This window comes from Marmota monax, unplaced genomic scaffold (genome assembly GCF_021218885.2).
Source record: "Marmota monax isolate L192 unplaced genomic scaffold, Marmota_monax_Labrador192_F-V1.1 WCK01_AAM20220418_F8-fsc00102, whole genome shotgun sequence".
In the NCBI taxonomy this organism is placed as follows: domain Eukaryota; kingdom Metazoa; phylum Chordata; class Mammalia; order Rodentia; family Sciuridae; genus Marmota; species Marmota monax.
Window position 1 is genome coordinate 6350115 of NW_026692494.1, and position 27104 is coordinate 6377218.

The window sequence follows — 27104 nt, forward strand, 5'->3', positions numbered from 1 at the left end:
CTGTCTGTCACGTTGCATAATCCCCTGTAATACCAAGGCCCCCGGTGCAGGAGACCCTCTTCCCGTCTCCTGGAGTTCTGGGTTTCCCAAGGTGGTGCTGGCTGGCTGGAGGGTGTGGATCCGCAGCCAGGAGGTGGCCTTGGGCCGGAGGGAGGCCGAGGTGAGGACCAATGCAGAGCAGAGAGGGCAGGGGCAGAGGCGGCAGGCCTCCACTGCCAACCCACACCCCGCTCCCCACACCCCGAGGGTGAAGCTGTAAACCCGACCCTTACCACCCAACTCTCAGCACCCTCTTTTCTTATAAACAGAGGTTTTTATTGCTTTTGGTCCGCACTGGCATTTCACATTATCTCAATGTCCAGGGCTCCTGGGTGGGGGTCATGTGCAGTAGGAGGTGAGGGATACTAGCTAGTGGACCCAGAAGGGGAATCGCTGCAGGGGAGGTCTTTAAAATCTGCAGGACCTGAGGGGAGGGGGACCCTTGGTGAGGGGGGTCTGGTTTTCCCCAACCACTGAGATTCAATGTCCTGTCAGGGCCTTGGTTTCCCCGCTGGGCCCCTGGAGAGGACCCAGGGCTGTTGATCTTATAGGAATGTGGTCCCTCAACATGTCTAAAACATTTAAGGGCTACAGCCTGGACCCCTCCAAGGAGGCCCATTTCTGAGCACTCCCCTCTACCATCCCCTCCCCATCCTCCTGAAAAAAAAAATAAAAAATATCGTTTTCTTTGGTTAAAACTTCCTGAAACTTCAGCTGGTACAAAACCCACAGGCGTAGGGGGAAGAGATGAGGAAACCGGAAGCCATGGGGGGGGGCACCTTCCCGGCTGCCCCCCTCCCCCCTCCCCCCCTCTCCCCCATAAAGCTAGGTCCACTGCCCCTGGGGAATCTGCTCCGGGGTGTCCCGAGGACCCCCACCGCTGCAGGGGCACTGCCTTCCCCCAGCTCAGTCTGTGAAACCCGAGCAGGGAGGGAAAAGCCCTGGCCCCCCACCCAGCTGCCCAGACCTGCCTGGCAATGCTTTAAAAAAGAAGCAAGAACCCAGAAACCCCCCAGAGCCCAGGTGGTGCTGCTGCCGGCAGGGGACCCAGCACACGGGGGGGGGGGGGGGGGGGCTCAGCAGCCAGCCTCTTCCAGGTAGGGGGGACATTCCGGGGCCTCCCCAGGGCAGTCGCTGGTGCCCACCGCACCGCCATCTGCCACAGGGCCTTGTGGGCAGTACTTGGGGTCGTATATCTGGCGGCCCAGGCCAAAGACCTGGCCACTCTGGCTGGCCCCCTGTGTGTAGCCCATCTGCAAGGACATGGAGGAGCTGTCACACCTGTGCGTCCCCAGCTTGGTGTCATAGATGTGCCGCCGGGTCCCAGGCGCAGTCATGCCCACCTGCAGAGGGGGAGCGGGCCTCAGGGGAGGAGGGAGGGGCCTTCCCATGGTCTCCCCCTGCTGCCCATCCAGGCCCAGGACCCCCACTGGGCCCCCCAACCTCAGTAGACACTTCTGACTATGAGAGGGATTCTAGGCTGCCAGGCACCTGTCCCTTGCTCAGCCCTGACTACTTAAAATCAGGAATGTCCACCTTCCCCTTGACAGCCTCCGGCTGGGACTCAGGCCTGCTAGGACCTGAGGGCGCCAAACCCATCACACTGGACAGGTGGGACTGACTGGGCAAAAAACATGAGAGTCCCAGATCTAAGAGTGTCAGTACTGAGGGACCCTAGGGCACAGAGCGGGGCTGTCACTTCCCCAGGCACACACTGCAAGGGGACAGCGGGGGTTCAACAGGCAGGAGGGACAGGAGAGAAGGCTGAGCTGGCCGGCAGGGGGCCAGCCGAGGCTGCGGGATGGCCCACCTGGCTGGCACACTTGTTGGTGCCCATCTGCAGGCTGATGGTGGAGTGGTCCATAGGTGGCAGGATGTGGTTCTTGGGGTCATAGAGATGCCTCCTGGTGCCATACGCTGTCATGCCTGACTGACTGGCGCACTTGTTGGTGCCCATCTGCAGAAAGTGGCTGGAGAGGTCAGTGGTCCCTGCCAGGCCTCCAGACCCTCAGGAGGTCAGGACCTTGGGGGACATCTGGTGCCCACCTGCAGCCCGATGACGCACTGGCCAGCCTTCATGGTAGCATCATCAAAGTTCCGCTGCTGCCTCTCAGAGTACTTGACCCCGATGTCCACACTGCTCTGCAGCCCTTTTGTCTTGGCCTGGGGTGAGGGGAGGGGGCAGGCACAGGGACACAGACACCTGCCCAGCTCCACCTCCTCCTGCCCAGCCTCCTCCCCTCAGAGACCCCAAGCCCCTTCCCACGCAGGAGCCTGGCCCCAGGCTCAGCTTGCAGACCACCGGCTCCTGGACACTGAGGACACGTCTCAGCCTGCAGCAGGTCCAGGACTGTAGGACCCCTTGGCTGCCCCGGCACCAGACTGTGTCTCTGGCCGAAGGAGGGCGGTGCTGGAGCCTCAGGGCTGCTCAGAACCAAGTGCAAACCCAGGAAACGAAGAGCCTCCACACACAGACCCCCCACCGCGCTCCCCTCCAGCCTCACCTTCCCAGCCAGTGCCAGCAGGGCCACCTGGACCTGCGTTATGTTCCCACTCTCAAAGAGGTCGTTGGCCTCGAACAGGTCCACGGGGTTCATGCCGTAGCTGACCATGGCCTTGATGAAGTTGGAGAGGTTTTCTAGCTGGGAGGAGCCAGGGGGAGGACAGTGAGTGGGCCCGACCCTCTGACATGGCCGCTGCCCGGCCCCTCCACCAGCCAGCCCTCACCTGGTGCCAGTTCTGCATGGAGTGGTTGATCTTGGGGACAGAGCCCGGCTGGAGCTTATTCATGAGCCTGAGAGGAGGGACACGGTGGGGCAGGAGGGCCGCCAGGTGAGTGGTCACCTTCCTGGGCAGCTTCAGCCCCTTTCTTCACAGACCGCACCTCTGCCCAGCAAGCCCAGCTGCTACAGGAGAGCCCTGGTGGTACAGCCTGAAGCCCTGGGTGGGGGGGAATCTGGGACCCGCCATTGCAATGTGTTGTGTGCAAATCTGGAGCTCTGAAGGGGACAAACAGGGTGCTGGGAGCCAAGGCCCCCCGCAGCCCTACCCTGGGGTCACAGCAGGGTGCCTGGCCACACGCCTGTCAGCCCAGCTGCCCAAGCGACTCAGGCAGGAGGCATGAGTCTCAGGCCAGCTCAGCCGGGAGCCATCTGCTCAGTGCTGGGCGCCTGCCGGCACCCAGAGACCTGGCTCCCGAAACAAGAGGAAGAGAAGCAGGAGCAACTGGGACCCTCAGGAGGGCAGCTTGGGCCACGCGGGGTGCCCCGGCAGGGTGCACTCACGTGCATAAGATGACCCCATCCTTCAGACCCTTCTGGAAGTCGGGGCCGATGGAGAGGCCCGTGAGAGCCTCGATCCAGGTGCGAAGCTCTGCCTCCTTCTCAGGGTCGTATTTGGACAGGAGCTGGAGGACCAGAGGGCACTGGGCTGAGCCGCGAGGACGCCCTGCAGAAGCCTCCAGATGGGGAGGACAGGGGCTCCAGGGGAAAAAGAGACAGAGGGGCCTGGAGGTTCCCACCCTGTGGGAGCAGACTTGTCCAGGCTCCCCTGGTGACAGTGGCCTGGCTCCACCTCCAGGCCCTGGACCGGCCGGTCCGACCCCCACATCTCACCACCTCACACGTTCCAGTCACCACACCCAGGATGCTCACGATGGTGTGCGGCCGTCACCACAGCCGATTCCAGAACATTTCATCTCCCCAAATAACCCTGTCCCCCATGCCCCCGGCTGGCTCCCTGAGTCCACTGCCAAAGTCTTGGACTCTCCTGTCCTAGCCTCATCGGGCAGAGTCACACGCTTGTATCTAGCTCTCACCAAGCAGAGGACCTCGGGTCCCCCACGCTTCAGTGCATCACCTGGCTCTCGGTCGTGGCGGAGGGACACTCCAGGGGGATGGACCACTGTATGCGTCCATCCATCTGCTGGTGGACGTTTGGGCTGCTGCCTTTCAGCTGTGTGGATATGGCTGCTGGGGACAAGGTGCGGTTCCTTTGGCCACCTGTCCTCACACTCCTGGGTGTGCACCAGGAGAGGAGCTACCTGTCTGGGTCACTTATTGGGGAACGACTGGATTCTGTTTCTGGAACCAGCTGTGCCGGCTCCTGCCCCAGGGCCTTTGTACAGACCGTTGTGCTGACTCAGGTGCTTTGTGGCCAGGCTTGAAACGTCCCTGACGGCCCAGCTGCCATGCCACCACCCTGCCTTCCCCGCTTGCTTCATGCCCGACCAGCCTTCACCTCCGCCTCCCTCCCTGGGCGCAGCTCCTGGCTCTCTGGTCCTCCCCCTGCATGCCTGCTGTCAGCCCAGGACAGAAAAGCTCCGACCCCACACGCACTGCCCTCCACCCAGGGCAGCGCCTCAGACCAAGAGAAAAGCCGGGACGAGAGGCCGGCAAATCCAGGCAGGTGTGTGGCAGATGCCGCCAGCCCCAGGGCAGCTCCTGAGAAGCTGATGCTGGCCCTTGGTCAGGACTGTCCAGCTGCGTGGTTTGTGCTACAGATGCCTGTCCTCCTTTCTCAAGAAAGAAAAGGGCCCCTTTCTTTCCTCTGCTCCTACACCCTCAGGGGTCCAGGAGGATGGCGTAAGTGTCCTTTGCAGACCTGACTTCCCAGGTGACCGTGGGCAGATGTCCCCCTCCCAGCCTCAGTTTCTGCCTCTTAGCATGGGACAAGCTGCAGAAGGGTCCTCTGCGATGCGCCCCACTTCCTGGCTCCTGCCTCAAGCCCTGTGACTGGGATCAGGACCTGGCTGCACAGGGCACTCAGCAGGAGGCCTGTGAGTCCACCCGCCTGCCCCCGCCCCTGGTCTCCAGGTTCCCACGCCCTGGGGCAGCCTTTGGAAGGGGGGCGGCTGCAGGCGGTGATCTCCAGGCTGAGAAGCCTGTGGGGCACCAGGCACGCCCTACCCAGCTGGGCCCTGTCCCTGACCACTCTGGTGACCACGGCTCCAGGTCCAGCCCTGCTCACAGTGGCCTTCCTCCCTGGCCACGGGCCTCCCACAGCACAAACTTCTCACCACAAACTGCCAGGAATGTGGCTGTGCCGCCCTGCTAAATCAGGACCAGCTGTTCCAGGCAGTCCAGGCCTGGCGGCCAGCTGGGGTCCTATGGCACAGCTGATCAGAGACACACTGGATGCTCGCCTGCCCCAGCACGGTCTGGCCAGGGTGGACCAGGCATGGGGATCGTCCCTGGGAGGACGGTGTGTGCTGCAGCCTCAGCCAGTTTGCCTCAGGGTGGGCCCTTCAGTGCCCTGCAGCCTGGTCAGCACAGCGCCCATCCTCCAGTCCAACAAACCGAGGGCTGGTCACAGGGAGCCGCCGGGCTGCTCCTTTGGCCTGCGGCCTCACCCCTCCAGAGCAGTCCTGAGCTGCCCAGCCCAGGGTCTCAGAGGACTGCGCCTCCCCCCGTCTCTGTCCATGTAGACCGCCCAGGAGAACCAGGAGTCCAGGGTCCACTTGTGCCTGGGCAGCAGGAGCAGCCTCTCAGGGCCTTGCCGTGCCTCTGCACCCACAGGCTGCACCGGTGGGGACCCCAGAGTTGGCACAGGGTGTGCCGGGAGCCCGTGGGCCTCAGTCTCCCTGCTGTGAAGGGCAGGGGAGGACTGGAGACCCCGGCGACTGCTGGAGGCTGGTGGGGGCTCCCTTGGCCTGCCCAGGCAGGTTCCTGGCCAAGGCCGGGGCCAGGGAAGACAGCTTCCTCCAGCTGACAGGGCCCCAGAGCCTCAGCCCAGGTGGGTCGGGGTCACCCGCCACGCGCCCTTCCCCTCCTTCCTTAGGAGCCCTGCTGTGTGACCCTCTAATGGTGTCTGCCCCTCTGAGCCCAAACTAGAAGCGGGTCTTAAGGTGACCTCCGGGGCCCGGCTCGGGGTTTCCAGGGGAGGAGGCCCACACGTTTGGGGCCGGGTGCAGGGGATCTAGCTGCCTCGGGTGGCTCCTGGGCCCCAACTTCCTCCTTCGCCCCCCTCCCAGGTGTTGGAGGCCTGGAAATTCCTGGGGGGCTCCTGGGGGGGGGTCCCCGGCCCTTCTCAAACCCGCCGGCCCCGCCCCCTTCCCCGAGCCCGGCAGAGGAGGGGCTGGGGGTCCCCGCGGACGCCAAGGGCCTTCTGGACGCGGGGCGCGGGGCGCGGGGCTCTGTTCCCCGGACGTCGGCGCCCCGCGGCCGCCCGCGCGACCCTGCCCGACGGCGCGGCCACTCACCCGGCTGCGGACCTCGGCCGAGAGCCCGTACGCGGGCCCCTTGTTGAACTGCGAGGAGCTCATGGCTGCACGGCCACCGCGGGACTGATGGGCGCCGCCCCTCCGCCCGGGCCGCCCACTGGGCGCCGCGCCTGCCCTTATAAGGCCGTCACCCGCCGGCCGCCCCGTCCGCCCCGTCCGCCCGCGGGAAACTGAGGCCCGAGGCCGGCGCCTGGAGGAGTCGGCCAGTCCTGGGGCGACCCGGGAGGAGAGGGGCAGATGGGCAGGTGGGCAGCTCCCGGAGGCCGCCGGCCGGGGCGCCCCGTAGGAGGAGGGGCTTCGCACGGGCTGCGAGGGAGCCGGCAGGTGGCAGAGCGGAGCGGGGAGCCCGGGGCTGTACCCCCCCCCCGCCCCCCCGGCCGGGACCCCCGCGGGCCGGGTGCTCGCGCTGTCCAGTGGACAGCAGAAGGCACAGACTCGGCGCCGTTTGCTTCCTCACCCCTGAGTGTTTGCCAGAGGAGCCCTGTCTTCAGGGACAGCCCCTCAATAGGCCAGACGCAGCCAGGCACCCTACCCACCCTCTCCCCTTTGAGGAGAAGCCAGCGGAAGGAAGGGCCTAGGTCTGGAGCAGTCTGGAAGGAGAGCGGGGGACGATAAAGAAAGGGCTGACAGGGGCGTGGAACGTGGGGCTTTGAGGCACTAGTAGGAGTTGGACACATCTGATAAGTGACAGGTTGGGCTTCTGGAGTGACCCCTTCCCATTCCCAGGAGGGGACTCCCCCATGATGCTCTGCTCCCTGGATGTCTGTCTCCTCTTTTCTTATCTGTCATTGTCCCGTTTCATCTGAGTTTGGCTCCTTGCCAGATGGTTTCGGCAAATCCTTTCCTTCCTGGGTGTCAGTCTGATCGTCTGTAAAAGGGGGACCAGTGGACAGTGGGGGAATCAGCAGGCATCTCTGAGCCGGGAACAGCCTAGTTTATTGGTGTCCAGACAGGGCATGGACTGTGAGGGTGGCCCTGTGCAAGTCCACCCGCACCCTACGATCCGTGGCTTCTCGGTGCTGTGGTTGCAGGCCCAGGAAAGGCGCGGACAGCATCTGCCCAGCGAGTGCCCCGCGGCACCTCAGGGCCTCCGTCCGTCTCACATCCCAGCCCCTGGTGCTTGTCCAGCACCTCCAGCAAGCCGGTGGGACTCCATCCTGGGCCGGCTCAGAAGGGGGGCGGCCCGGGATGCCCGCCGTGCCAGCCTGCAGCAGGAGGTGCAGAGCAGCAAGGGGTCCGTCCGGGAGGGGCTGGCTGGGGCCCCTGCAGAGAGGAACTCTGGGTGGCTCCAGACCCCAGAACTGCCCTTCGCAGCCCCCCAGGCACCACAGCTCCTGGACCCGCCTGGGTCTCCTCATGACGCAAGGCCACCTCCCAGGCATCCAGAGGCACCCAGATACAGTGAGCGGCTTAGACCTGGGCCAGCAGGACAGAAGCCCCTCCTGCGTTGTGTGCCCTGTGGCCGCCGGCGTGAGGGCCGCTGGGTCTGGCTGTGTCCCCTGGCAGTGCCCCGGCCTGAGCTTCCGGGGGCCACAGGGGCACCCCCAGCTGGATTTCCTAATCAACCCTAATTGTGAGTGAGAAGGACCCACCTGGCTCTGGCACCTTCAGGCACACTGAGACAGGCGGGTCCTGCCTGGGTTTCCTCTCCCTGTGAGTTTTATGAACCCTAAACAGGCGTGAGAAACCGGGGTGCGCTGTGGGGGGGGGCGCGGGTTCTGAAGGCTGGACCAGCCCTTAGCTGACTGCACGCGGTGGTGAGGGTCTGATGTGAGAGCCACAGACATGCTTGGCGTGGTGTTGGGGACGGGCCCAGGGCCTCTGGGGGGCTGGGTGACGCTGCGCCCCGGAGCCACACGCCAGCCCTGAAGTGGGTCATCCAGGCTGCTCACCTCGCCTCAGTCCTTCCTGTGGGCCTCCCCGAAGGCCGGGGGAGGCTGCCCAGCGCTGGAAGCTCTGCTCCGCTTTCTCAGGCCTGTGAGCTCAGCATGGCCTTCGCAGTAAGTCCTCCAAGGAAATCCAGGCTGCGCTGCGCAGCGCCCGCACCCAGCGCCGACCAGGCCCGCTGGGCACTGCTGCAGGCAGCCTCGCAGGCAGAGCCGGCCTGGCCACTTGTGGGGCTGAAGACACCGCCTGGCTGGCTGTGTAGAGGGCACAGCTGGAGGTCCTGGGGTCCTGGCACTTCAGAATGCTACCACTCTAGAAACGGAGACCTCAGACTTATCAAGGACACTCTTCTGTGTGATCTCCAGACTCCGAAGCTTTCTAGTCCCATGGCAAAGCCTGGGTTCCACTCCTGCTCCCCACTTGACTGTGTGACTTTACAAAATCACTCCACCTCTCTGTGCCTCCCCTTCTGTAGAAGGGGTGTGATAACACCTGCTGGCGGGGCTGTTGTCAACATGCGGTGGGTCATTGGTGAAGCCCTCAGAAGGCGCCCGGCGGGGTGAGAGGGCTTGTGGAGTCCGTAGCTGTCCAAAATCTCGGGAACACCGGCCAAAGAAACCTGGCAGGGCCCAGGGACTTCCGGGCTTTCTCTGTGGGGACTCTGTGGCCACCTTGTTCACCTTAAACCCCAGCGTGTGCTGCTACCCTGTGGGGCTGGCGCTGTAGGTGGCAGTGTGGCGACCCTGCAGCAGCCACTCCAGGGACAGCCTGGGTGCGCTAGAGGGTCAGGTCAGAGCAGCCTGCGCTGGCCTGGCCACCGGGCCGTGCCTGCTCCCTCCAGTCTGTCGGTGGCCAGGCCCTTCTGGGCACACAGGCAGGAGGCCCCAGAATAGCGGTGGGCGTGGCCAACGCGCAGGAAGCCGCCCTCCCTCGAGGCCGAGGGCCCTGGAGGCCAGCCCGGGCAGGTGAGGGGCCCCGTCTCAAGGTGAAGGAAGACACGAAGCGCTGGGGATGCAGCTCCTGTTGTGGCTGCTCTGGTTTCCTCCTCCCCTGTCCCAGACCCCAACCCAAACCGGTAGATGGCCACAGGAGCCCCAGAGGGCGCTCCCCACCCGGGGGGCCTGGAAGGCCGCCTTCCACGGTCCGCGCCCCAGGCTGAGGAGCCGCCACCGCGCCTTGAGTCCCGGCACCGCTCGGCTCTCCTCCCTGCGGACTGCGCCCTGTCCCTGCAGGTCCCAGAGCCCCGTGAGGGCCCGAGAGGCCTGCAGTGGTCACAGCTGTGTCCCTGATAGGAGCACAGGCAGTGGACACTGAAACCCATTTCCCCAACCCTATGTGCCTCTGTTCGCCACAGGCCTGGGTGACGAGTTGTCCCACGGGGGACAAGCGCTTGAGCGGCTCTTCCTCTCCAGTGCTGGTCCAGGCCACCTATGGTGGCCAACTGCCTGGCTTTGGAGGGTGGGGTGGAATAACTGGCATACAGTAGGTACTCAATGAATGCTAGGTCCAAGGAGTCTCCAGGTTGCCTGAGGTGTCCACCAGGCTGGGACACTAGTCCGTGCCCGGGAACAGGGTGGGGTTGGGGCTGTGCAGGTGAGGCCCAGTGGGCGTGTTCCAGCGCTAAAAACGCCTGGACTCTGCAGCACGTCCAGGGCCAGCTAGGCGCAGCCTGGTCTTGGCCTGCGGTGTCCTGCCCACCTGTCACCCCAAAGACCGAGGAGGTACCATAGCACGCAGCAGATGCACCCCGGGACCGCCTGACAAGGGGAAAAGGGGAAGGTTTCTACAACCTGTAAAGGGCAGAGTTGGGAATTGGCAAACGCAGCAGGGTCCGGGCAACACAGCTTTATTCTCAGGCATGCAGCAGGCGCTAGATAATTGCTTCTGCCAAGCATTGTTGCGCCTAAAGGACGCAGCACATAGCTCATCCTATTCGCGGATGTAGACGTGTAGGTGGGGCAGCCCCTATGACGCTCTCGCCTCGCCCTATGAGGGCATGGCATCCTCACAGGAGGAGGGTGTTCAAAAATATGGAACGCTTCACGAATTTGCGTGTCATCCTTGCGCAGGGGCCATGCTAATCTTCTCTGTATCGTTCCAATTTTAGTATATGTGCTGCCGAAGCGAGCACAAGCCACTGTGTGGCGCTTCCGTTATTTAAAGCCCCCAAAGCAAAATTACTTTACAGTTAGGTGCCTTTTGGACAGTTTATATGTACCACCACTTCTCAGAATGGCCTTTGGAAAGATATTCGTTGTGATCATGTTTACTTTGCGTTTCTCGGATCATGTCCCAAAGTCGTCACAAGTGGACTAACTTAACCGACCGAGAGCGGCCTTGTAGCCGCGGAGGCTTGTGGGAGGGCCCATGCAAAAGAACTCGGGCGGGGCCTCCGCGGGCGGCCACGGGCATCCCAGGATGCCCCGCGCACGCGGCGGCGCTCTGGCCTGTGCGCTCGCTAGCGTCGCAGGCCCCGGCGGAGGCGCGGGTGAAGGCTAAGGCGGCGGCGGCCCTGGGCGGCGCGGCGAGGGCGGCGGCGGCCGGGACGCTCCTTGGGCACCCGCCGGCCGCTAGGGCTAGACGGGCGGCATGTCGGAGCACGCGGCGCACGCGGCCCCGGGGCCCGGGCCCAACGGCGGCGGCGGCGGCGGCGGCCCGGCCCCCGCGCGCGGCCCGCGCACCCCCAACCTGAACCCCAACCCCCTCATCAACGTGCGCGACCGGCTCTTCCACGCGCTCTTCTTCAAGATGGCTGTCACCTACTCGCGGCTCTTCCCGCCCGCCTTCCGCCGCCTCTTCGAGTTCTTCGTGCTGCTCAAGGTGACCGGCCTCGACCCCCGACCCCGACCCTTGACCCCGCTGCCCGCCGGCCCCCTTCTGCACCCCGAGGCCTGCGACCTCTGACCCCGGTCGCCTGCCAGTGGTGCCCTGGGGCCGCCGTAGTAAGCCGAGTGTGGTGGTCGCTGGCCCTGGCCGCCCCCAGCCCCAGGCCTGGAGCCCCGCCCTGACCAGCCGCGGCTTTCCCCCCGCCCTTTGACCCCTGACTTTGCATCTGGGATACTCAGCCCTAGGACCCCTCCTGGCAGGTCCTGGGTCTCCCCTGGGGACAGTCTGCTGGGCGTCCACTGGTATCTTCCCCCGATGGGGTCTCCCTGTTCTAGGACCTTCTGCTCGGCTTCACAGGGCAGTGTGTGGACTTGGCTGGGGTCACTGCTAGGGTTAGTGCCTAAGTCATGGCCACCACTCCTCGGGCCTGCTTAGGGAGCTCTGGGCTGGCTGATGGCACCTCCTGTGACCACTTGTGTTCTTCGGGTGACCTGGAGACCTGAGGGCCTTTGGGAAGGACAGGCTGCAGCCTGGGGCCCTCTAGGAAGGAGCCTTTGGTGAAGGAGCCAGCCATGCCCCTGGTTCCAGGTTTCTGACTCGTCCCGGGAAATGGCGGGGCACACTGACGTAGCTCAGCCAGCAAGCTTCCCTTTCCTGTCTGTTGAAACGGGCTGATACTGTTGGACGGGGCGGGCGAGGTTGTGAGCCGGTTCCCAGCCATCTGGCAGACCTGGGACCTGGCCCTGCCACAGCCTTCAAGGGAGTGCCCCAGAGCCTGCAGTCTGTGGTCTGCAGGTGGGCTGGTGTGCCCAGGCCTGAAGAGCTGGCTTCCCCAGGCTGGCACTCAATCCGACGTCCTTCGCCCCTTCTTCCCTGCAGCACCCGAAGGGCTTGGTCTTGTGGGTACAGCTCCACAATCAGGTTGTGGAGGGCTACTGAACCGGGGTCCTTTATCAGGCTCTGTGTTTAGGTGTGTGTTTTCCTTGGGACACGATAGAGTGGCAGTCTCGTCACTGCAGGTGTGTGTTCAATGCTCGGTCCTCTGTCAGCATGGGCCTGGTGGCTCCGCTCTGTCCTTCCCTTTCTGGGTCTGTGTTTGGCCGTCCCTGAAGACCCAGCACCCTTTGCAGGCAGTGGCACTCGGGTAGGCCGTGGGGCTGGGCCACAGCCGGAGGTCTTCCTTGCCCTGCCTAGTTAGAGTGCTGGAAGCTGAGGGCCCGGGGACGCTGGGTTATTTATGGGAACCTGGTGGAGACGCCAGACCCACACTTCTATCTTGTTTGCAAAGCCTGTCTGGGACCAGCTGGTCCTGAGGCTGCACTAGCTTCCCGGAAGCTCCACTCCTCTGCTTCCTGCGCCCCTGCCTGCCCTGCTTCCCCACACTGCTGCAGGGGGAGCGGGACCTGGCTGCCTACCTGTGCAGCCCGTGCTGCTGACATTCAGTCCCCTGTGCCTGAATCTGGGGTTCTTGTCAAAATGGCCCTGTAGTGCCAGACTCTGGGTAGAGGTGGCAACTGGACCATTGTTCAGTGGGGCCCCCTGGAAGGTCACTCTGCTGGCCTCAACATCCACCTCTGCTGGTTTCATGGCCCCAAAGCCAGAAAAGCAGAGACCGGTTAGACCTGGAGCGGCAGGCACCAGGTGCCCGGGCCTGTCTAGTTGGCTTCTAGCCCCGACAGCCAGTGAGTGGATGCCTACAGGGTCAAGGTGTTCTGACATGTGGTACCTGTCACAGGGTGGGCAGTTACTGCCCCTGTGGTCGTGGGAGTAACAGGGTACCCCTTAGGGTCACTGAGGATCAGGAGGACTGTAGAGGTTCACATCTACAGAGCTCTGAACTGGAGACCTGTCCCATTGGCTGTCACCGTAGAAGGCAGTACCCCTGGGATGCTAAGCGGCCTGAGTAGTAGGGAGGGCGGGGACCCCTTGAAGGTTTTCCTGGCTGGGGCTGAGGGGCTCTCTGCACCCTTCCTGGGGAGGAAGTTGTGGCTTATCATTTGATCAACAGAGACGTGGACTGGCAAACAGAGAACGGCCTGCCCGGTGGCAGAGTGTGGGGTTCCCTGAGAACCTGGGGTGTGTACTGAGAAGGTTTCCTGGAGGAGGTCTCAGCATCGCCTTGGCAAGCTGTGTGTCTCTGACCCTCACCCAGGGCTCTGGGGCAGTGCTGAGTGGGCAAACCCAGGGGGAGAGCAACGCCAGGGGCATGGGAAGATGCAGTGGGCAGGGTCTGCAGGTGAAGTACCGGAGCATCTCCCCAAGGTGAGGAGCAGGGTGTCCAGGAAGCAGGGCTGGAGGGCCCTGGTGTGCTGGCTGGGAGCCTGGAGGCTGCTTGTGGGGTGGCCGAGGCAGGCTGTAGAGCAGAGGGTGGGCAGGGCTGGGATGAGGTGGCCGGTGATAGGCCCAGGGGTGTGTGGTCAGTCTGGCTGGGCATTGACTGTTCTTTGCTCTGCAGTGGAGAAATGGAGGCCTGGATGGGAGGCAGGCACTTGCAAGTGGGACGGAGAGTCCTGGCCCTGCTCAGTGAAGAAGGCCACTGGGGCTCAAGCTGGGAGCTCCCTGGGCTGGCCAGTGTGCAGTGGTGGTGGTAGGGGGTGTGGCCCCTGTAAGGGTTGCAGGAGAGGGCACCAGGGTGATGTCTGAGTCACAGCGTTTGGGGCTTGGAGGCACTCAGCTGAGTTCATGCACATTTGTGTGTAAATGCCAGCCTCATTGTCAGGTCGTGTCCCCAGAGAGCTAGTCACTAGAACCTGTGTGGGGTGTGGCAGGGCTTTCATCCAGCAGCCCTCTGCCCCTGCCTCCCACACTGACTGAGATCCTCCTGAGGTCACCCGTCTGCTCATGGTCAGAGGTCAGGTGGAGTCCTCAGTAGTGTAGCTCATGACTGCTTCCAGCTGCTTCTACTGGCCCTGTGACGTCAGCAGGTCTGTGACCTCCGTGCCTCAGTTTCCTCATCTGTAAGGGGGGTGTCAAGAAGTGTGCTCACGGGAAGTGTTGGGAGCCCTGGCTCTGGGCTTGCTGTGTCAGTGCCCTTTGTCACGTGCCAGCCTAGCATCCAGTGCGTCCTGTGGCTAGAAGGGCATCCCAGGCAGAGCTTCGTGCATGTTTGGGCCTGAAGAGCAGAGTGTGGCTGCCAGGAACCCCTCAAAGACCAAGTAGACCCCAAGGTTCAGCTCTGGCTGGCCCCTCCTGTGCAGGAGGCTAAGCAGAGGAACAGGTCAGCTCCTTTGGCCACCTCTGCTGCCTCACTGCCCTCTCCAGGCCTGCACCAGGCTCAGTTCCAGGTACTAGAACCCTGGGCAGGGCTGCTCCTGTCCGCTTTAGCTGCTGGACCTGTCTCCATGGTGCCCTTGGCTGCAGGTGAGGGCAGCTCTCTTCCCAGTTGGCCCAGAAGGAGATGATATGCAGCTTGCTTGCTCCTGGAGCCTCACTCTCCAACTGTGTCCCTTTCTGGTCCCAGCCACTGTGAGTGCTGTGCTGAGCCAGCCCTATGCCCGGTCTGCAGGGACTGCAGAGGTCCTGCCTTTGGCGGTATGCAGCCGGAGGCCACCACAGCCTGCACCTCAGCTTTCCATGACCTGGGCCTCTGTGGGCTGTGGTTTCGTCCAGTCAGCCCTCCCCTGGAGAATCTGGGGCTCGTGTGGCAATACCTAGGCATGGGGGGTGTTGGAGCCTGGGTGGCCCCACTGGCAGGACCCTGCCCTGTGCACCTAGAGTGGGGCAGGGCTGAGTGGTTCTCACCAGGCCCTGCAGAGGGTGCCAGGGTTGGTGCTGTGGCACAGCAACCAGGCTGGCTGTGTGCTGTGAGCAGAACTGTCAGGTGTTGGGGGAGCTCCCTGGAAGAGGGCCTCCTGTGTGTCAGGGCTCTCCCCTCAGCGCATGGACACTGGATGTGCAGCAGTGTCTTGGCCTCTACCACTCCATACCAGTTGTGACAGCCACAAATATCCCCAGATGTTGCCCAGTATCCCCTGGGTCAGGAGAGCCCATGAACCCCCCCAAAAGGCTCTGCACCTTCAAATTGGCCCTGTTGAGTCCCTGAACTGCTGCCCACATGGAAACCCACTCAGTGGGGAGGGGTAGAGGGGACAGTCCAAACCCTCCCTGCTCTGTACCCTCTGCCTCGACAGGAGTCTACCCTGGTGTCTACTGAGAGCAGGAAGTGGACTTTTTCTTTTTTTTTTTTTTTTTGAGATGGGGTCTTGTTAAGTTGCTGAGGCTGACCTCAAACTTGTAATTCTCCTGCGTGGGCCTCCTGAGCCTCTAGAATCAACAGGTGTGCGTCACTGCACCGGGCCCTCCTCAAGTGGTTTTCCACGGGTGTCAGTACTTAGCGTTGGTAGTTGGACATTCTGGGCCAGATCATGCTCTGCTCTGTCTTGTGCATTGCAGAGTGCCGAGCAGCACTCCCGGCAGCCACCAGTCACCCCTGGGATAGTCACCCCATGAGAGTGGCTGCTCCTATTGTTTTAAAATTTTTAATATACATCTTTTAGTTGTAGACGGACACAGTGCCTTTATTGTGTTTGTTTATTTCTGTGCGGTGCTGAGGATGGAACCCAGGGCCTCACACATGCAAGGCGAGCTCGCCCCGCCCTGGTTGCTCCTCTGTTCCCCAGGCAGAGCAGCCTGCCTTGTCCGCACGCACCTGTGTCCTCACAGCTGCTGGACCTGGGAGAGGTGCAGAGGGCTCTTTACAGGGAGGGGAGGCTATTTTTGGCTGGTGAGATCAGGGGCTCTGAGGACACAGCAGAGTGGGAGGCAGGAAACAGCTGCGCAGCCTTGGGGAGCTAAGCTGTGCTGGCGCCTGGACCCTGCAGGTGGCCTGGGGGCTGCAACACCTGGTCGGGGCCTTGAGTGTTGAGAGCAAGTTGGTCAGTGGTGCTGGTTGCTCTGTGCAGTGGCCCCAGCCCAGCCTAGCTCCTCCCAGTGGGGGCCCTGCACACAGCCATGAGGGCCCCACCTCTCACCCCCTGGGGGACCCATGCCCCAGGACCCCTCAGCCTTTCCTGGGCTAGGGGGGCAGGTCATGACCTGGGACACTGATGTCCCCCAGAGTTCTCCTCAGTCACTCCACTTCCTGGGGGTGGCCGGCAGCTGGGAGCATGGATGGCTGGGCATAGGCTGACGGCTGGCTGGCGCCCCCCAGGCCCTGTTCGTGCTGTTCGTGCTGGCCTACATCCACATCGTCTTCTCCCGCTCACCCATCAACTGCCTGGAGCACGTGCGGGACAAGTGGCCACGGGAGGGCATCCTGCGTGTGGAGGTGCGCCACAACTCCAGCCGGGCGCCCGTCTTCCTGCAGTTCTGTGAGGGCAGCCGTGGGAGCTTCCCGGGCCTGGCTGTGGAGCCAGGTGGCCTGGAGCTGGAGGAGGAGGAGGAGGAGCTGACCATGGAGATGTTCAGGAACAGCTCTGTCAAGGTGAGCTGCCTGTGGAGGGCTCAGCAGACCCCGTGACTGCAGAGGTGGGGGTGGTGGCTGCCTGGGAGGCCCTTGGGCCTCGAGGGCGTGGCACAGGCGACCTCTGCCTGCTGCAGCTGGTGTAGCTCTTGGTGACCTTTCCTGCCTCCCTATTGGAAGCAGGGCTGGGGCACTGGGTGCTAGGATTTCCCTGTGGTCACGTGGGGACAGCAGCCAGTTGGGGGTGCTGCAAGCAGCCAGGGGCTGAGCCAGGGCTCAGTCTAAACTGAAGGCACAGCTGCTGCGGGGTGCATCCCCGCCGTCACACTTCAGCAGCTGGGGCTTGAGGCTTGGATGGGCCTGTGCCCTGTGACCTCTGCAGTGTTCAGCTTTGCCTGTGTCCTGCCCTGTCCCTAGCTTCAGAGGTCGGACCCCTCCTGGAGAGGACCACATCAGGGCAGGCTTGGTGTCAGGGTGGGGGTCATCAGCCCCCAGCCCTGGAGGTGGTAGATGCCCCAGCCGGACCTGCTAACGCTCTGGTGCCTGGTTGCCTGCAGTTTGAGCTGGACATTGAGCCCAAGGTGTTCAAGCCTCCAGGTGGTTCTGAGGCCTTGAATGACAGCCAGGAGTTCCCCTTCCCCGAGACGCCCACCAAAGGTACGCACTGAGGCCATGTGCAGGGTGGGTGCTGAAGCCCCTCCCCACCCAGGAGAGTGGGTGTGGGGTGGACTGCCTGACCAGCTGTCCCCGCAGTGTGGCCCCAGGATGAGTACATCGTGGAGTACTCGTTGGAGTACGGCTTCCTGCGGCTGTCACAAGCCACCAGGCAGCGCCTGAGCATCCCGGTCATGGTCGTCACCCTGGGTGAGCCCGACTGCACAGCTGGGGCTGCGGTACCGGGTGGGCCCGCCTTCCCAGGGAGGGCCTCCATCCCAGCAGGCCCTCGGAGGCTTGTCCACCCTGATCCTTACCCACCCACAGACCCAACACGGGACCAGTGCTTTGGGGACCGCTTCAGCCGCCTCCTTCTGGATGAGTTCTTGGGCTACGATGACATCCTCATGTCCAGCGTGAAGGGCCTTGCAGAGAATGAGGAGAACAAGGGTGGGCCCCGTGGGGTGTGGGGGGTGGCGGGAGGGGTTTGGGCAGCACCTGCGCTCACTGCCGCGCCCCCAGGCTTCCTGCGGAATGTGGTGTCCGGGGAGCACTACCGCTTCGTCAGTATGTGGATGGCCCGCACGTCCTACCTGGCCGCCTTCGTCATCATGGTCATTTTCGTGAGTGCTGCGGGGCTTTGAGGGAGGGCGGGAGCCTGCTGGCGGAACCGCGGGGACAGCCCCTGACTGGCGCGGACCTCACTTGCAGACCCTCAGCGTCTCCATGCTGCTCCGCTACTCCCACCACCAGATCTTCGTCTTCATCGGTGAGTCTCAGCCGGCCACGGGGGGCGGGGCGGGCTCGCCCCCAGGCCCTCACGGGTGGCCCCCGCACCCTGTGCCCGCAGTGGACCTGCTGCAGATGCTGGAGATGAACATGGCCATCGCCTTCCCTGCAGCGCCCCTGCTGACGGTCATCCTGGCCCTCGTTGGTGAGGACCCTACCCGGCATCCCCCGCCCCACACCCTCCCCACCCGCTCCAACCTGGTGCCACCTGTCCCTGCAGGGATGGAGGCCATCATGTCTGAGTTCTTCAACGACACCACCACGGCCTTCTACATCATCCTTATCGTGTGGCTGGCTGACCAGTACGACGCCATCTGCTGCCACACCAACACCAGCAAGCGTCATTGGCTGCGGTGAGCTGGGCCCCGACCCACAGGGTCCTGGGGTCAGCATGGCGGCCTCCTCAGCTCACTGCCTGCCTCCTCCAGGTTCTTCTACCTGTACCACTTCGCCTTCTACGCGTACCACTACCGCTTCAACGGGCAGTACAGCAGCCTGGCCCTGGTCACCTCCTGGCTGTTCATCCAGGTGGGGCACACCTTTGAGGAGGGCTGAGCCCGGGCAGAGGGCAGTGTGGGCCCCTGTACCACCCAGCTTTCCCTGCTTTGGAGTCCTCTGGGTGGACTGGTCCCAGTAACTCATTTTTCTTCCCAGTGAGTCAAGGTGGGTGGCAAAGGGGCCTTTCCTGGGTTGTAATGTGGGCAGCCGGCTGACCCTGCCCTCCGCCCGCAGCACTCCATGATCTACTTCTTCCACCACTATGAGTTGCCCGCCATCCTGCAGCAGGTCCGCATCCAGGAGTTGCTGCTGCAGGCGCCGCCCCTGGGCCCCGGGGCCCCCACGGCGCTGCCCGACGACCTCAACAACAACTCAGGCCCTCAGGCGGCCGCCACTGGCCCTACAGGCCAGCCCCTTGCTCTGGGCCCTGGCTCGACTGGAGCTGCTGGGGGGCCTGGGCCCGGGGCTGCAGCTCCCAGTTCACTGGGGGCTGTAGCCGCCTCGGTAGCCGCGGCCACTGGGGGTGACCTGGGCTGGATGGCAGAGACAGCAGCCATCATCACAGACGCTTCTTTCCTGTCTGGCTTGAGTGCCACCCTCTTGGAGCGGAGGCCCGCTGGACCCTTGAGCCCCAGTGGAGGACTCTCCCATGCCCCCCAGGACAGTGCTCCCCAGAGTGACCCCGTGGCACCTGACACAGCCTCCCCCACAGACATGGGGGCTGAGCCCAGTCCTGCATCCACGGTCCCAGGAGAGGCACCCTCCGAGGTCGGGTCCTGAGCCCCCACCAACAGCTGAGCCGCCTGTCAGGGCTTCCCCCTGGGGAGCTATTGGGCACCTTGCAGCAGCCCCTCGGGGCGGGGCAGGTTGTCCCCGTGGGGCACCAGGGCCCTCCCCCCTGGATTGCCCCTTCTCTCCGATTGGGGTCTCATCAGGTTTGTGGAAGGTGGGTCCCTGTCTCCCAAGTGTGGGGCCTGGCCAAGGCTTGTCCTGGTAGTGAGCTTGTTTGTGGTGGTCTGCGAGGACAGGGGTCGGGGGCTCCCGGAAGTTCTGAAGGGGGCTTGGTGCGAGGTCTGGAGTGCACCGTTCCAGGGGCAGCGCAGGGCACCAGTCGGGCAGGTCTGAACAAGGTAACCAGATGGGAGTGGGCTGGGCAGCTTCGCCCTCATGCCCCGAGGGCAGGGGGCTGTCGGGCCCAGCCCTGCCTGGTGCTCCCTGTGCAGTGCCTTCTCCACGGCTGACCCTCCCCGTGTGCACCAGGCCTGGGGTCCCCAAGAGGGCAGAGCTGTGTCTGGGGCACAGGTGCCAACATCAGTGCCTGGGGTGCCCGGGTCCAGCCGTGCTCAGGGCGGGAGTGGGCCAGGCGGCCAAGCCAATCACGCGGTGAGGAATGCAGAGCAGCGCTCATTCCATTCTATTTAATTGCAGTGTACACAGTCGTGTCTGTATATAGAATAAACTCCGTGAACAGGGTTGGGTCTGCCCTCGCATGTGCGCGGGGGAGGGTCTGCAGCTGGATCTTATCCAGCGTTGGATCACGGGGCGTCCTCAGGTGCGGCTTGGGCTTGGAGCAGGCGCAGTGGCCGCTGGCGAGCGCTGTCCCCAAGTCGAACTAGGAGCTCCCCGCGCCGCATCAGAGCTCGGCGGAGCCTTTCGCGGACGGCCTCGATGTGCCGCTGCAGCTCCTCCAGCTCGCCGCTCGGCGACCTCGCTGGCATAGCAGTGGGTGGTGGCCCGTTGGAACAACTCCAGACTGGACTTTCGGGGGTCCCAGGCTCCGCCTCCGCCCCTCCCTGGGCGGCTGCCATCCCTGGCTCCAGCAGGAAGCGCACCCTACGCTCCTTGCCCACCGCCCGGCGCACTCGTTTCCAGCGCCCTGGACCCTCGGGGTAAGCTGAGGTGTCTTGCTGCTCCTGCTGCTGCTCCCGGCCACTGGGGATGGGACAGGGCTAGGTAATGAACCCGGGCAGCCGCGGCCCTCTGCCACCGGGGGATGCGAGGACTTGTGAAGGGGCCTTCGACAAGGCCTGGAAGTATGTGAAGAGGACCCGCCCCCTACGTCGGGCCCCCCGCTGGCGGGCGCAGCTGTTCTTTACCTGGGCTCCGGCTCCAGCCTCTGCCTTTGCCCTTCCCGCCGTTCTGTGTTGAGAGCCCGGTGAATTTTCTAAGATCCCAGACAAGCCCGGTTGGTGGTGGGGTCGGCGGCGGGTGCTGTCCCCGCTGTGCCCACGCACCGACGGCCCTCACCTGGCTGGTGTGCAGCCAGTACTGCAGCCTGCTGCCCCTGCGGATGCGCGGCAGCACCAGGCGGAAGAAGACGTGCTCGCACAGCGAGCTGAGCAGGGCGCTGCCCAGGCCCAGGCAGAGCAGCACGAAGAGACCCGAGAAGTGGTAGATTCCCATCTGGAGGGTCTGGAGCAGGACACAGGATGCTCTCACCGCCACGAAAGCAGACCGCTGGGGAGTCCTCACGTGGCGCCAGAGCCAGGCTGGGCGCACGTGAGGGCTCGTGGAGGGGGTGTAGGAAGGGCACCAACGCAGATGGACATCTTGGGGGTGAGCAGGGGCCGAGCGCTTCGCCCGCTAAGGTGTCACGCACTCCGGGGCCCTGCCTCACCTCAGTAACCGCGAAAACCCGCTTCCCGCAAGGCACCATCTTGTACCACTTGTCGTGGAGCAGGTCGATGAACCCCGAGGACTTGTAGCGGCTGATGAACTCGGACAGGTTGGAGGTGAGCGGGGAGTTCTGGGGCAGGCCGATGCCGTAGCCTGGGGGCGCGGGCCGGGACACGGCCCCGGGAAATTGTACCCAGCATGTCCGACCTGGCCCTGCCCCCTGGCGCCCCCGTGGCTCTCCACGGGCGCGACCCCTCCCATGCCCTCACCCTCGATGGCGAAAGGCTTGCCCACGGTCAGCAATTTGCAGTCGGCGTCGATGGAGACCTCATAGTCCAGGAGCGACTTGTCCATGATGAAGGCGTTGAGCTTGGGGGGGTCGCTCCTGTGGGACCAGGTGGAGTCAGCCGGCCACCGGCTCCGCGCCCGCCCCGGCCCGGCCCTGCCCCCGCCTCACGTGAGCATGGCGACGCCGTCGGGCGTGGTGGGCGCGCTGTGGCGCCGCATGTGCGCGTGCATCTCGGGGAAGCTGGCCTTGATGTAGGCCTCAGCGCTGCTCTCCCGCACGGTGCCGAAGCGGAAGCCCTGCGACGGGTGGTGCAGCTGCGTGGAGAGGCGTCGGGCCTGCTCAGCCCCGCGGCCCTGCCCTCTCTTCCCAGAGCTCCCGCAGCCCGACAACCACAGATGCCCCCAGGCCCTGCCCAGGGTTGGGGCGCAGCATCTCGCCAGGTTGAGACCCTTTTGGACACCCACATGTTTGTCTTTACAAGTTGGACCAGAATTCCACTCTTTTCCCACTTAGAATCCCACAGGATCCCCGAACACCCATCTCTCCCCAACAGCCCCCTGCACCTGCTCCTTGGCTTCCCACCCACCGTGCTTCTCCTGCCTCACAGCCCACTGCCTTCTCCATCTGCAGAACACCTGGACCTGGACCCTCCCATTTTCCTTTCCATCCTCAACCACATGCCCCAGAGTCAAAGCCCAAGTCTTCCCTGCAGCCCATAGGACCCCAAATAAGCTTCCCTGTCCTCCCTGCCTCCCATCCTCCTCTCCCCGCCCTTCATCTTCTGTCTCCCTCCTGCCTTGCTCCAGCCACACTGGCTTTTAGCTGAGCTGTGGGGCCCTGCCTGCCCCAGGGCCTTTGCACAGCTGTGTCCCCTAACTGGATCGCTTAATCACAGACATCACAAGACCACTTGCTCAAGCAGGAGGGTGTCATGTGAGGACTCTGCTTATCTGTCAGGATTCTCTGCCTGTTTTGTCCACAGAGCATGGAACATACTAGGTGCTCAATAAATGTCTTTGGGGACTGTGGCATAGTTTAGTGCTTACCTGGGTTCCTCTCCCAGCAGCAAAAAATAAACATATCTGCCCTGAGATCCACCTTGCCACGCACCATGAGCCCCAGTGAAGCCCCTGGAGCCCTGGTACCCAGGCTGCCCACCTTGGGGTCGTGGATCCCTGACAGCTCCTCGAAGGTCTTGTCCCCAACCATGACTGCGGCCAGGTTGGCCGTGTAGCTGGACAGCACCAGCAGGCAGAAGATGGCCCAGAGGTTCATGAGGAAGCGCCCTGTGGGGCACTTGGGGGTCTTGCTGGAGACAGTGCGTCCGAAAAGGATGGCGTAGCACAGGTTGAGGGCAGAGGAGTAGGAGAACACCGTGCCCCGGTTGCGCCCGCGGGGCGTGAGCCCGTAGGGGCTGCGCCACTCGTACAAGGTGAGGAAGAGCGCCGTGAGGTGCAGAGCCGCGAAGACCCCCAGCCACATGGACCAGTGCAGCGGCCACATGAAGGCACCGATGGGTGAGGCCGTGTCCCGCGCCCGCACCAGGATGCCCAGGCTGGTAGAGAAGAAAGGGCTGGTGAAGTCCATGACCTGCGAGCGTGCCGAGTTGATGCTGAAGCTGGTGACCGCCATGTGGGCCCTGCCAGCCAGCAGGTCACCCACCAGGCCAGTCCAGCGGCCGTCCCGCAGAGCGCCATATTTGCCATCACCCACGATGTACAGCTCAAAGTCGAAGGGTGCGTCCTCGGCCAGCCGCTCCAGGAGGTCAATGCAGTAGCCGTAGCAGCATTTGCGCAGGGTGTGGGGCACTGAGCCATTGGCTAGTGCTGCAAACAGAGTGTCCAGGACAGCCGAGTCATTGGTGCCAGGGTCCAGGCACAGCTGCCCTGCCGGGCACTGCCCGTCCTCGTCCGGCTCGCGGGCAAACACAAACGGGTGCTCCACCAGTGTCACCACACGCAATTTGGGTCTGGCCCTGGCACCTGTTGGGGGTGGGAGCTGGGAAGCAGTGCCCCCTGGCTCCAAATCCAGCTGTCCGTCCCGCCAGCTGCCCACCGTGGCCCAGGCTGGGGCGCCCAGTGGGTCCCGGAGAAGGCTCCACACCTTGAAGCTGCGAGAGAGGTGCACCTGCGAGGTGCTGGTCACCCACACGGGCCCCGTGCGGCCCTGGAAGGACGTGTTGGCCAGGAACCTGGGGGAGGGGCTCAGGAGGTCAGCTCCCCACCCAGGGAGTGTGGCCAGCTCTGCTTCCAGGAGGTGTCCTCACAAAACTGGGCCTCTGAGGTTTGGGCGGGGGGTGTTGCCTTCCTTGGTACTGAGGGCTGAACCCAGGGACACCCTACCACTGACCACGTCCACGGCCCTCCATACTTCACTGTGAGACAGGGTCTCTCTAAGTTGCTGAGGCTGGCCTGGAATTTGCGACCCTCCCCCCTCAGCCTCTGGAGCGGCTGGGAAGTGTGCGCGCGGCGCTGGGCTGTGGTCGCAGGGTCTTGGAGAAGCAGAGCTGGCGCGATGGCCCTGCTCCTCAAGGCCGCTCCCGGGTTGGCTTTGGGTGACAGGAGGTGCCCGGGGGTGCAAGGCCCTTTCACCAGACTCAAGGTAGAGCTCACACTTCAGGGGCTCTGTGGCTGCAGGCTGAGATGTGCCCCTTCCTGCAGGGCTGTCCTGCAGGGCCACCAGTCCCTAGTGAGTCCTCTCACCCCGGCCCCCTTCTTGGTCTCTCTGCTTCCACCTGAGACAAAACCCGCTGTGTTCTCAGGCCTCCAACACAGTGCAGGGGCGACCCTACGGGGCGGACAGCCTTTCCAAAGCAGGGTCCCCACTCACTGAGCCAAGAAGCGCCCGGGGGACTCTGGTCCTGCTGGCTCCCGGTCCTCGCAGTTCGCCATGGCCAGGAGGAGTGCCTGCTCTGGCTGCACACGGGCTGCACTACCCAGTGCCCGGGCCACCAGCTCCACGGCGTCGTGGATAGTGGCCTCCAGTGAGGGTCGGGCCACCTCGCCCAGTGCCAGCAGCCCAGGTGGCAGGCCAGCCGTGGGCAGGGCCTCGGCAGGCAGTGGCGTGCCCAGCAGCCAGCGCGGCCCAGGAGGGGCAGCCCGCAGCACCTGTGGAGCGTGGGTGGTGTCACAGCCGAGGAGGACGGCCACGGGGACTGGGGACTCACCTCCCCCTGGTGTCCCCAGTGGGGCCAGGCGTGTGCGCAGCCCCACATCCCCCACGTCTGGCCGACTCAGGTCCAGCAGGATCCTCGGTGCCCAGCCAGCCCGGCTTGTCCAGAGGGCCACCAGGCCAGCGGGATCCCGGACACGGCAGAGCACCAGGCCGACGTCCTCCCAGCCGTGCGCCTGCAGCAGGGACACCAGCACGTCCAGCAGCGTCTCCAGGGGGCTGGCCCAGTCCAGCTGCAGGTGGAACGGGGTCTGGGACAGGGGTGCTGCTGTCAAGGCCGGCAGCCGCCTTGTCCCCTGCACCTGCACTCCTGTCACTGACGGGCAGGCTGGCCGCCCCTCCCCAGACGGCCCCGGCGCCAGGCCTTCCGGGCCGACCCCCTCCCGCAGGCTTGACCTTCACCTGAGGGTGGCAGGGGCACTCAGCCTGGCCCCGGTCACGGCTCACTCTGGGATTTCCCCCGTCACCCCGAGCAGGCGTGCTCTTCTCTCTTAAGGGAGGCGCCCACCCCTGTGTGTCCTTCAGACCCCAGGCCTCTCCCTCTGTGGCCCCCCTCTAAACACCCCGTCCCCGGGCCCTCCCTCTCTGCACTGGGCTTGCCTGCCCGCCCCGCCTCGGAGCTCCTCCAGGGCTGAGGGCAGGGACTCCACTGCTCAGAGCCCAGCCTCCACTAGGAGCCCTCCTCACACATTACCGCGGGTCCCCGGGGCTCTGAGTGAGGGCAGGACTGCTTACCAGACACCTAGGGTGGGCAGGACACACTGCCTGGGTGGACAGGGTGCTAACTGGCCAGGGTTGAACTGGGAGACCTAACTCAGTCCCTGGGGGACCAGACCAGTCCCAAGCCCAGGGCCCCAGTGGCAACGCATGGACGCAGTTTCTGGAGGTGGCAGCAGAGGGCGCCACACAGCTGGGTTTGGGCCCCGAGAGCTGGTTAGTGTGACCTGCCTCTCCAGTCAGGGCCTCTCCTCCCCCAGGAGAGGGAAGGCCAGGCCGGGTGTCTCCAAGATGGGTTTGGAAGGAGTGAGGAGACCCGCTGGGAGCCAGTCCTGAGGTTGGCCCTTCCTGCTGGCCCCAAAAGGGGCATCTTCCTCTGGGTACAGTGGGCCCTGTTGGGGGCCTGGGGCCCTACCAGCCACCCTGCTCTCCTCCTGGGATCTGGGGCTGGGATCAAGAAGAGAGTGAGTCCAAGGGGGTGTGAAGGTTCAAAATGACTCCAGGTCAGCAGGAGCCTGTGAGGTAGGGGCTGCCTGCCCTCCAGGGTCTCTGGAGGGAAGGAGAGGACCATGGAGAAAGGAGGTCTGAACCCGCACCCCTGAAACTGCACACTGCAGGTGAGGAGGGAGACCCCTGCCCTCCCAGCCTAGGGACATCAGGAGCCCTTGATCCAGGGTGCCTGGATCCACCTGGCAGGAAGGGGGCAGGGGTCTGCCTCCATCACCCCGGGGATGGTCTTCCCAGGAACCCTGCGCCTCAAAGGACAGCCGGTCTTGTGGGGCCAGGCCTCCAGATCGGGTACCCTGGGGTTCCAGTCGCCTGTCCGGTTCCTGCCCTCCGGGGCAACCCGGGTCTTCCATGTCTAAGTCCCCATCCCTGTGCCCTGGGTCATGCGGCGTCCAGGGGTTCGGTTCCCGCGGGCGCGCCTTGGAGCAGCCCCAGCCACCCCAGCTCCCGACCCACTGGCGGTTGTCCGCGAGTACCGGGGCGCCGAGGGGCGCGCGCGCCTCCCGCCGCAGCACGCTGAGCACCGGGGTCTCCGTGGCAGCGGCCAGGAAGTGCAGCTGCAGCAGCTCGGGTCGCGACTCGGGGAAGGCCAGCAAGGCTGCCACGCCCGGGGAGGCCAGCGTCTGGCACAGGCCGCGGGCCATCGAGGCGGGGTCGCGGGCAGGGGGCGCGGCGGCCACAAGCTCCAGGCTGAGGTTGTGCGGCAGCGGCGGCTCCAGGGCAGCCCGGGCCAGCGCGGTGCGGGCGCGGGCGCGGGCAACGGATGCACGAGGCAGGAGGGCGCCCAGGCGCACTGAGCCCCCCAGGCGCGCCAGAACACCACACGGCTGCGGGTGGCCGCGGGCGGACCCGGGCGCCAGCGCCAGCGCCAGGCCGAGCCACAGCGCCCGCACAAACTCCATCGCAAAGTTGCCAGTGGAGGGTGGAGCCGCGATGCCACCGCACGGGAGGGTTCCTGCTCCTGCCGGCGGCGCGCCCTCCCGGCCGCCGCCGCCTGCGTGCCCAGCCCAGCAGCCCGCCAGTGAGCAGCGGGCCGGCCGCCTGGCTTGCAGATGACTGGCGGCCCACTAGGGAGCGGCGGACTGTGCCTGGCAGGGCTGGGTACTTGCCAGCCAGTCATTTCCCATCCTACGGATGAGGAAACCACCAGGGAGGGAGTTGGGGCCTCAGAATTGGCTCACACCCCCACCGATCTCAGGATCCTGGATCTCCCTGGCCTCCCAGCCTGGGGACGTTTCCCATTGATCAGGTGGGAAGACTGAGTCCCAAGAGGGGCCAGATCCACCCCACTTCCAGAGAGCAGCTTCTACCCCGACAAGCGACAAGCACCATCAACATTGTGTATTCTGGGGAGTGAGGCGAACGTCAGGGATGGAGAGTTATTGAGTGGGTCTGCTCTCCAGCCCTGGGCGGGCAACTTGGACCAGAGAGCTACTACTGTTCATCCTTTAAAAACCAGTACCAGATGCCCCACTCTGAAACATTCCCTC

At 64.4% G+C, this 27104-nt stretch overlaps 3 protein-coding genes and 1 non-coding gene across 5 annotated transcripts; 1 reads left to right on the forward strand and 3 right to left on the reverse strand.

The window, feature by feature from the left end:
* Nucleotides 1-293: 293 nt before the first annotated feature.
* Nucleotides 294-6382, reverse strand: Cnn2 (calponin 2). The gene is made up of 7 exons (XM_046444382.2): nt 6239-6382; nt 3324-3445; nt 2767-2833; nt 2544-2681; nt 2086-2202; nt 1850-1996; nt 294-1382 (listed from the first exon to the last, which is right to left on the reverse strand). Exons 1-7 carry the CDS (start codon nt 6299-6301, stop codon nt 1116-1118), a joined length of 921 nt encoding a protein of 306 aa, XP_046300338.1. The 5' UTR covers nt 6302-6382; the 3' UTR covers nt 294-1115.
* Nucleotides 6383-10170: 3788 nt separating this feature from the next.
* LOC124092631 (U6 spliceosomal RNA) lies at nt 10171-10277 on the reverse strand. Its single transcript, XR_006851674.1, has one exon. It is a non-coding gene; the product is annotated as a U6 spliceosomal RNA (small nuclear RNA).
* A 382-nt stretch (nt 10278-10659) lies between these two features.
* Nucleotides 10660-22247, forward strand: Tmem259 (transmembrane protein 259). Of its 2 annotated transcripts, XM_046444385.2 has the most exons (11): nt 10721-10966; nt 16122-16394; nt 16931-17030; nt 17127-17237; nt 17355-17477; nt 17550-17650; nt 17739-17796; nt 17878-17961; nt 18037-18169; nt 18245-18344; nt 18549-22247. In XM_046444385.2, exons 1-11 carry the CDS (start codon nt 10736-10738, stop codon nt 19092-19094), a joined length of 1860 nt encoding a protein of 619 aa, XP_046300341.1. In that variant the 5' UTR covers nt 10721-10735; the 3' UTR covers nt 19095-22247. The 2 variants fall into 2 exon arrangements, with proteins under 2 accessions (XP_046300339.1, XP_046300341.1); XM_046444383.2 differs by having other exon boundaries at nt 10660-10966; nt 17739-17961.
* Nucleotides 19469-26577, reverse strand: Grin3b (glutamate ionotropic receptor NMDA type subunit 3B). Its single transcript, XM_046444386.2, has 9 exons — nt 26091-26577; nt 24049-24641; nt 22378-23410; nt 21388-21533; nt 21200-21315; nt 20932-21083; nt 20562-20726; nt 20411-20478; nt 19469-20246 (listed from the first exon to the last, which is right to left on the reverse strand). The coding sequence occupies exons 1-9, from the start codon at nt 26514-26516 to the stop codon at nt 19850-19852; spliced, it is 3096 nt and encodes a 1031-aa protein (XP_046300342.1). The 5' UTR covers nt 26517-26577; the 3' UTR covers nt 19469-19849.
* Between the last annotated feature and the right edge of the window lie 527 nt (nt 26578-27104).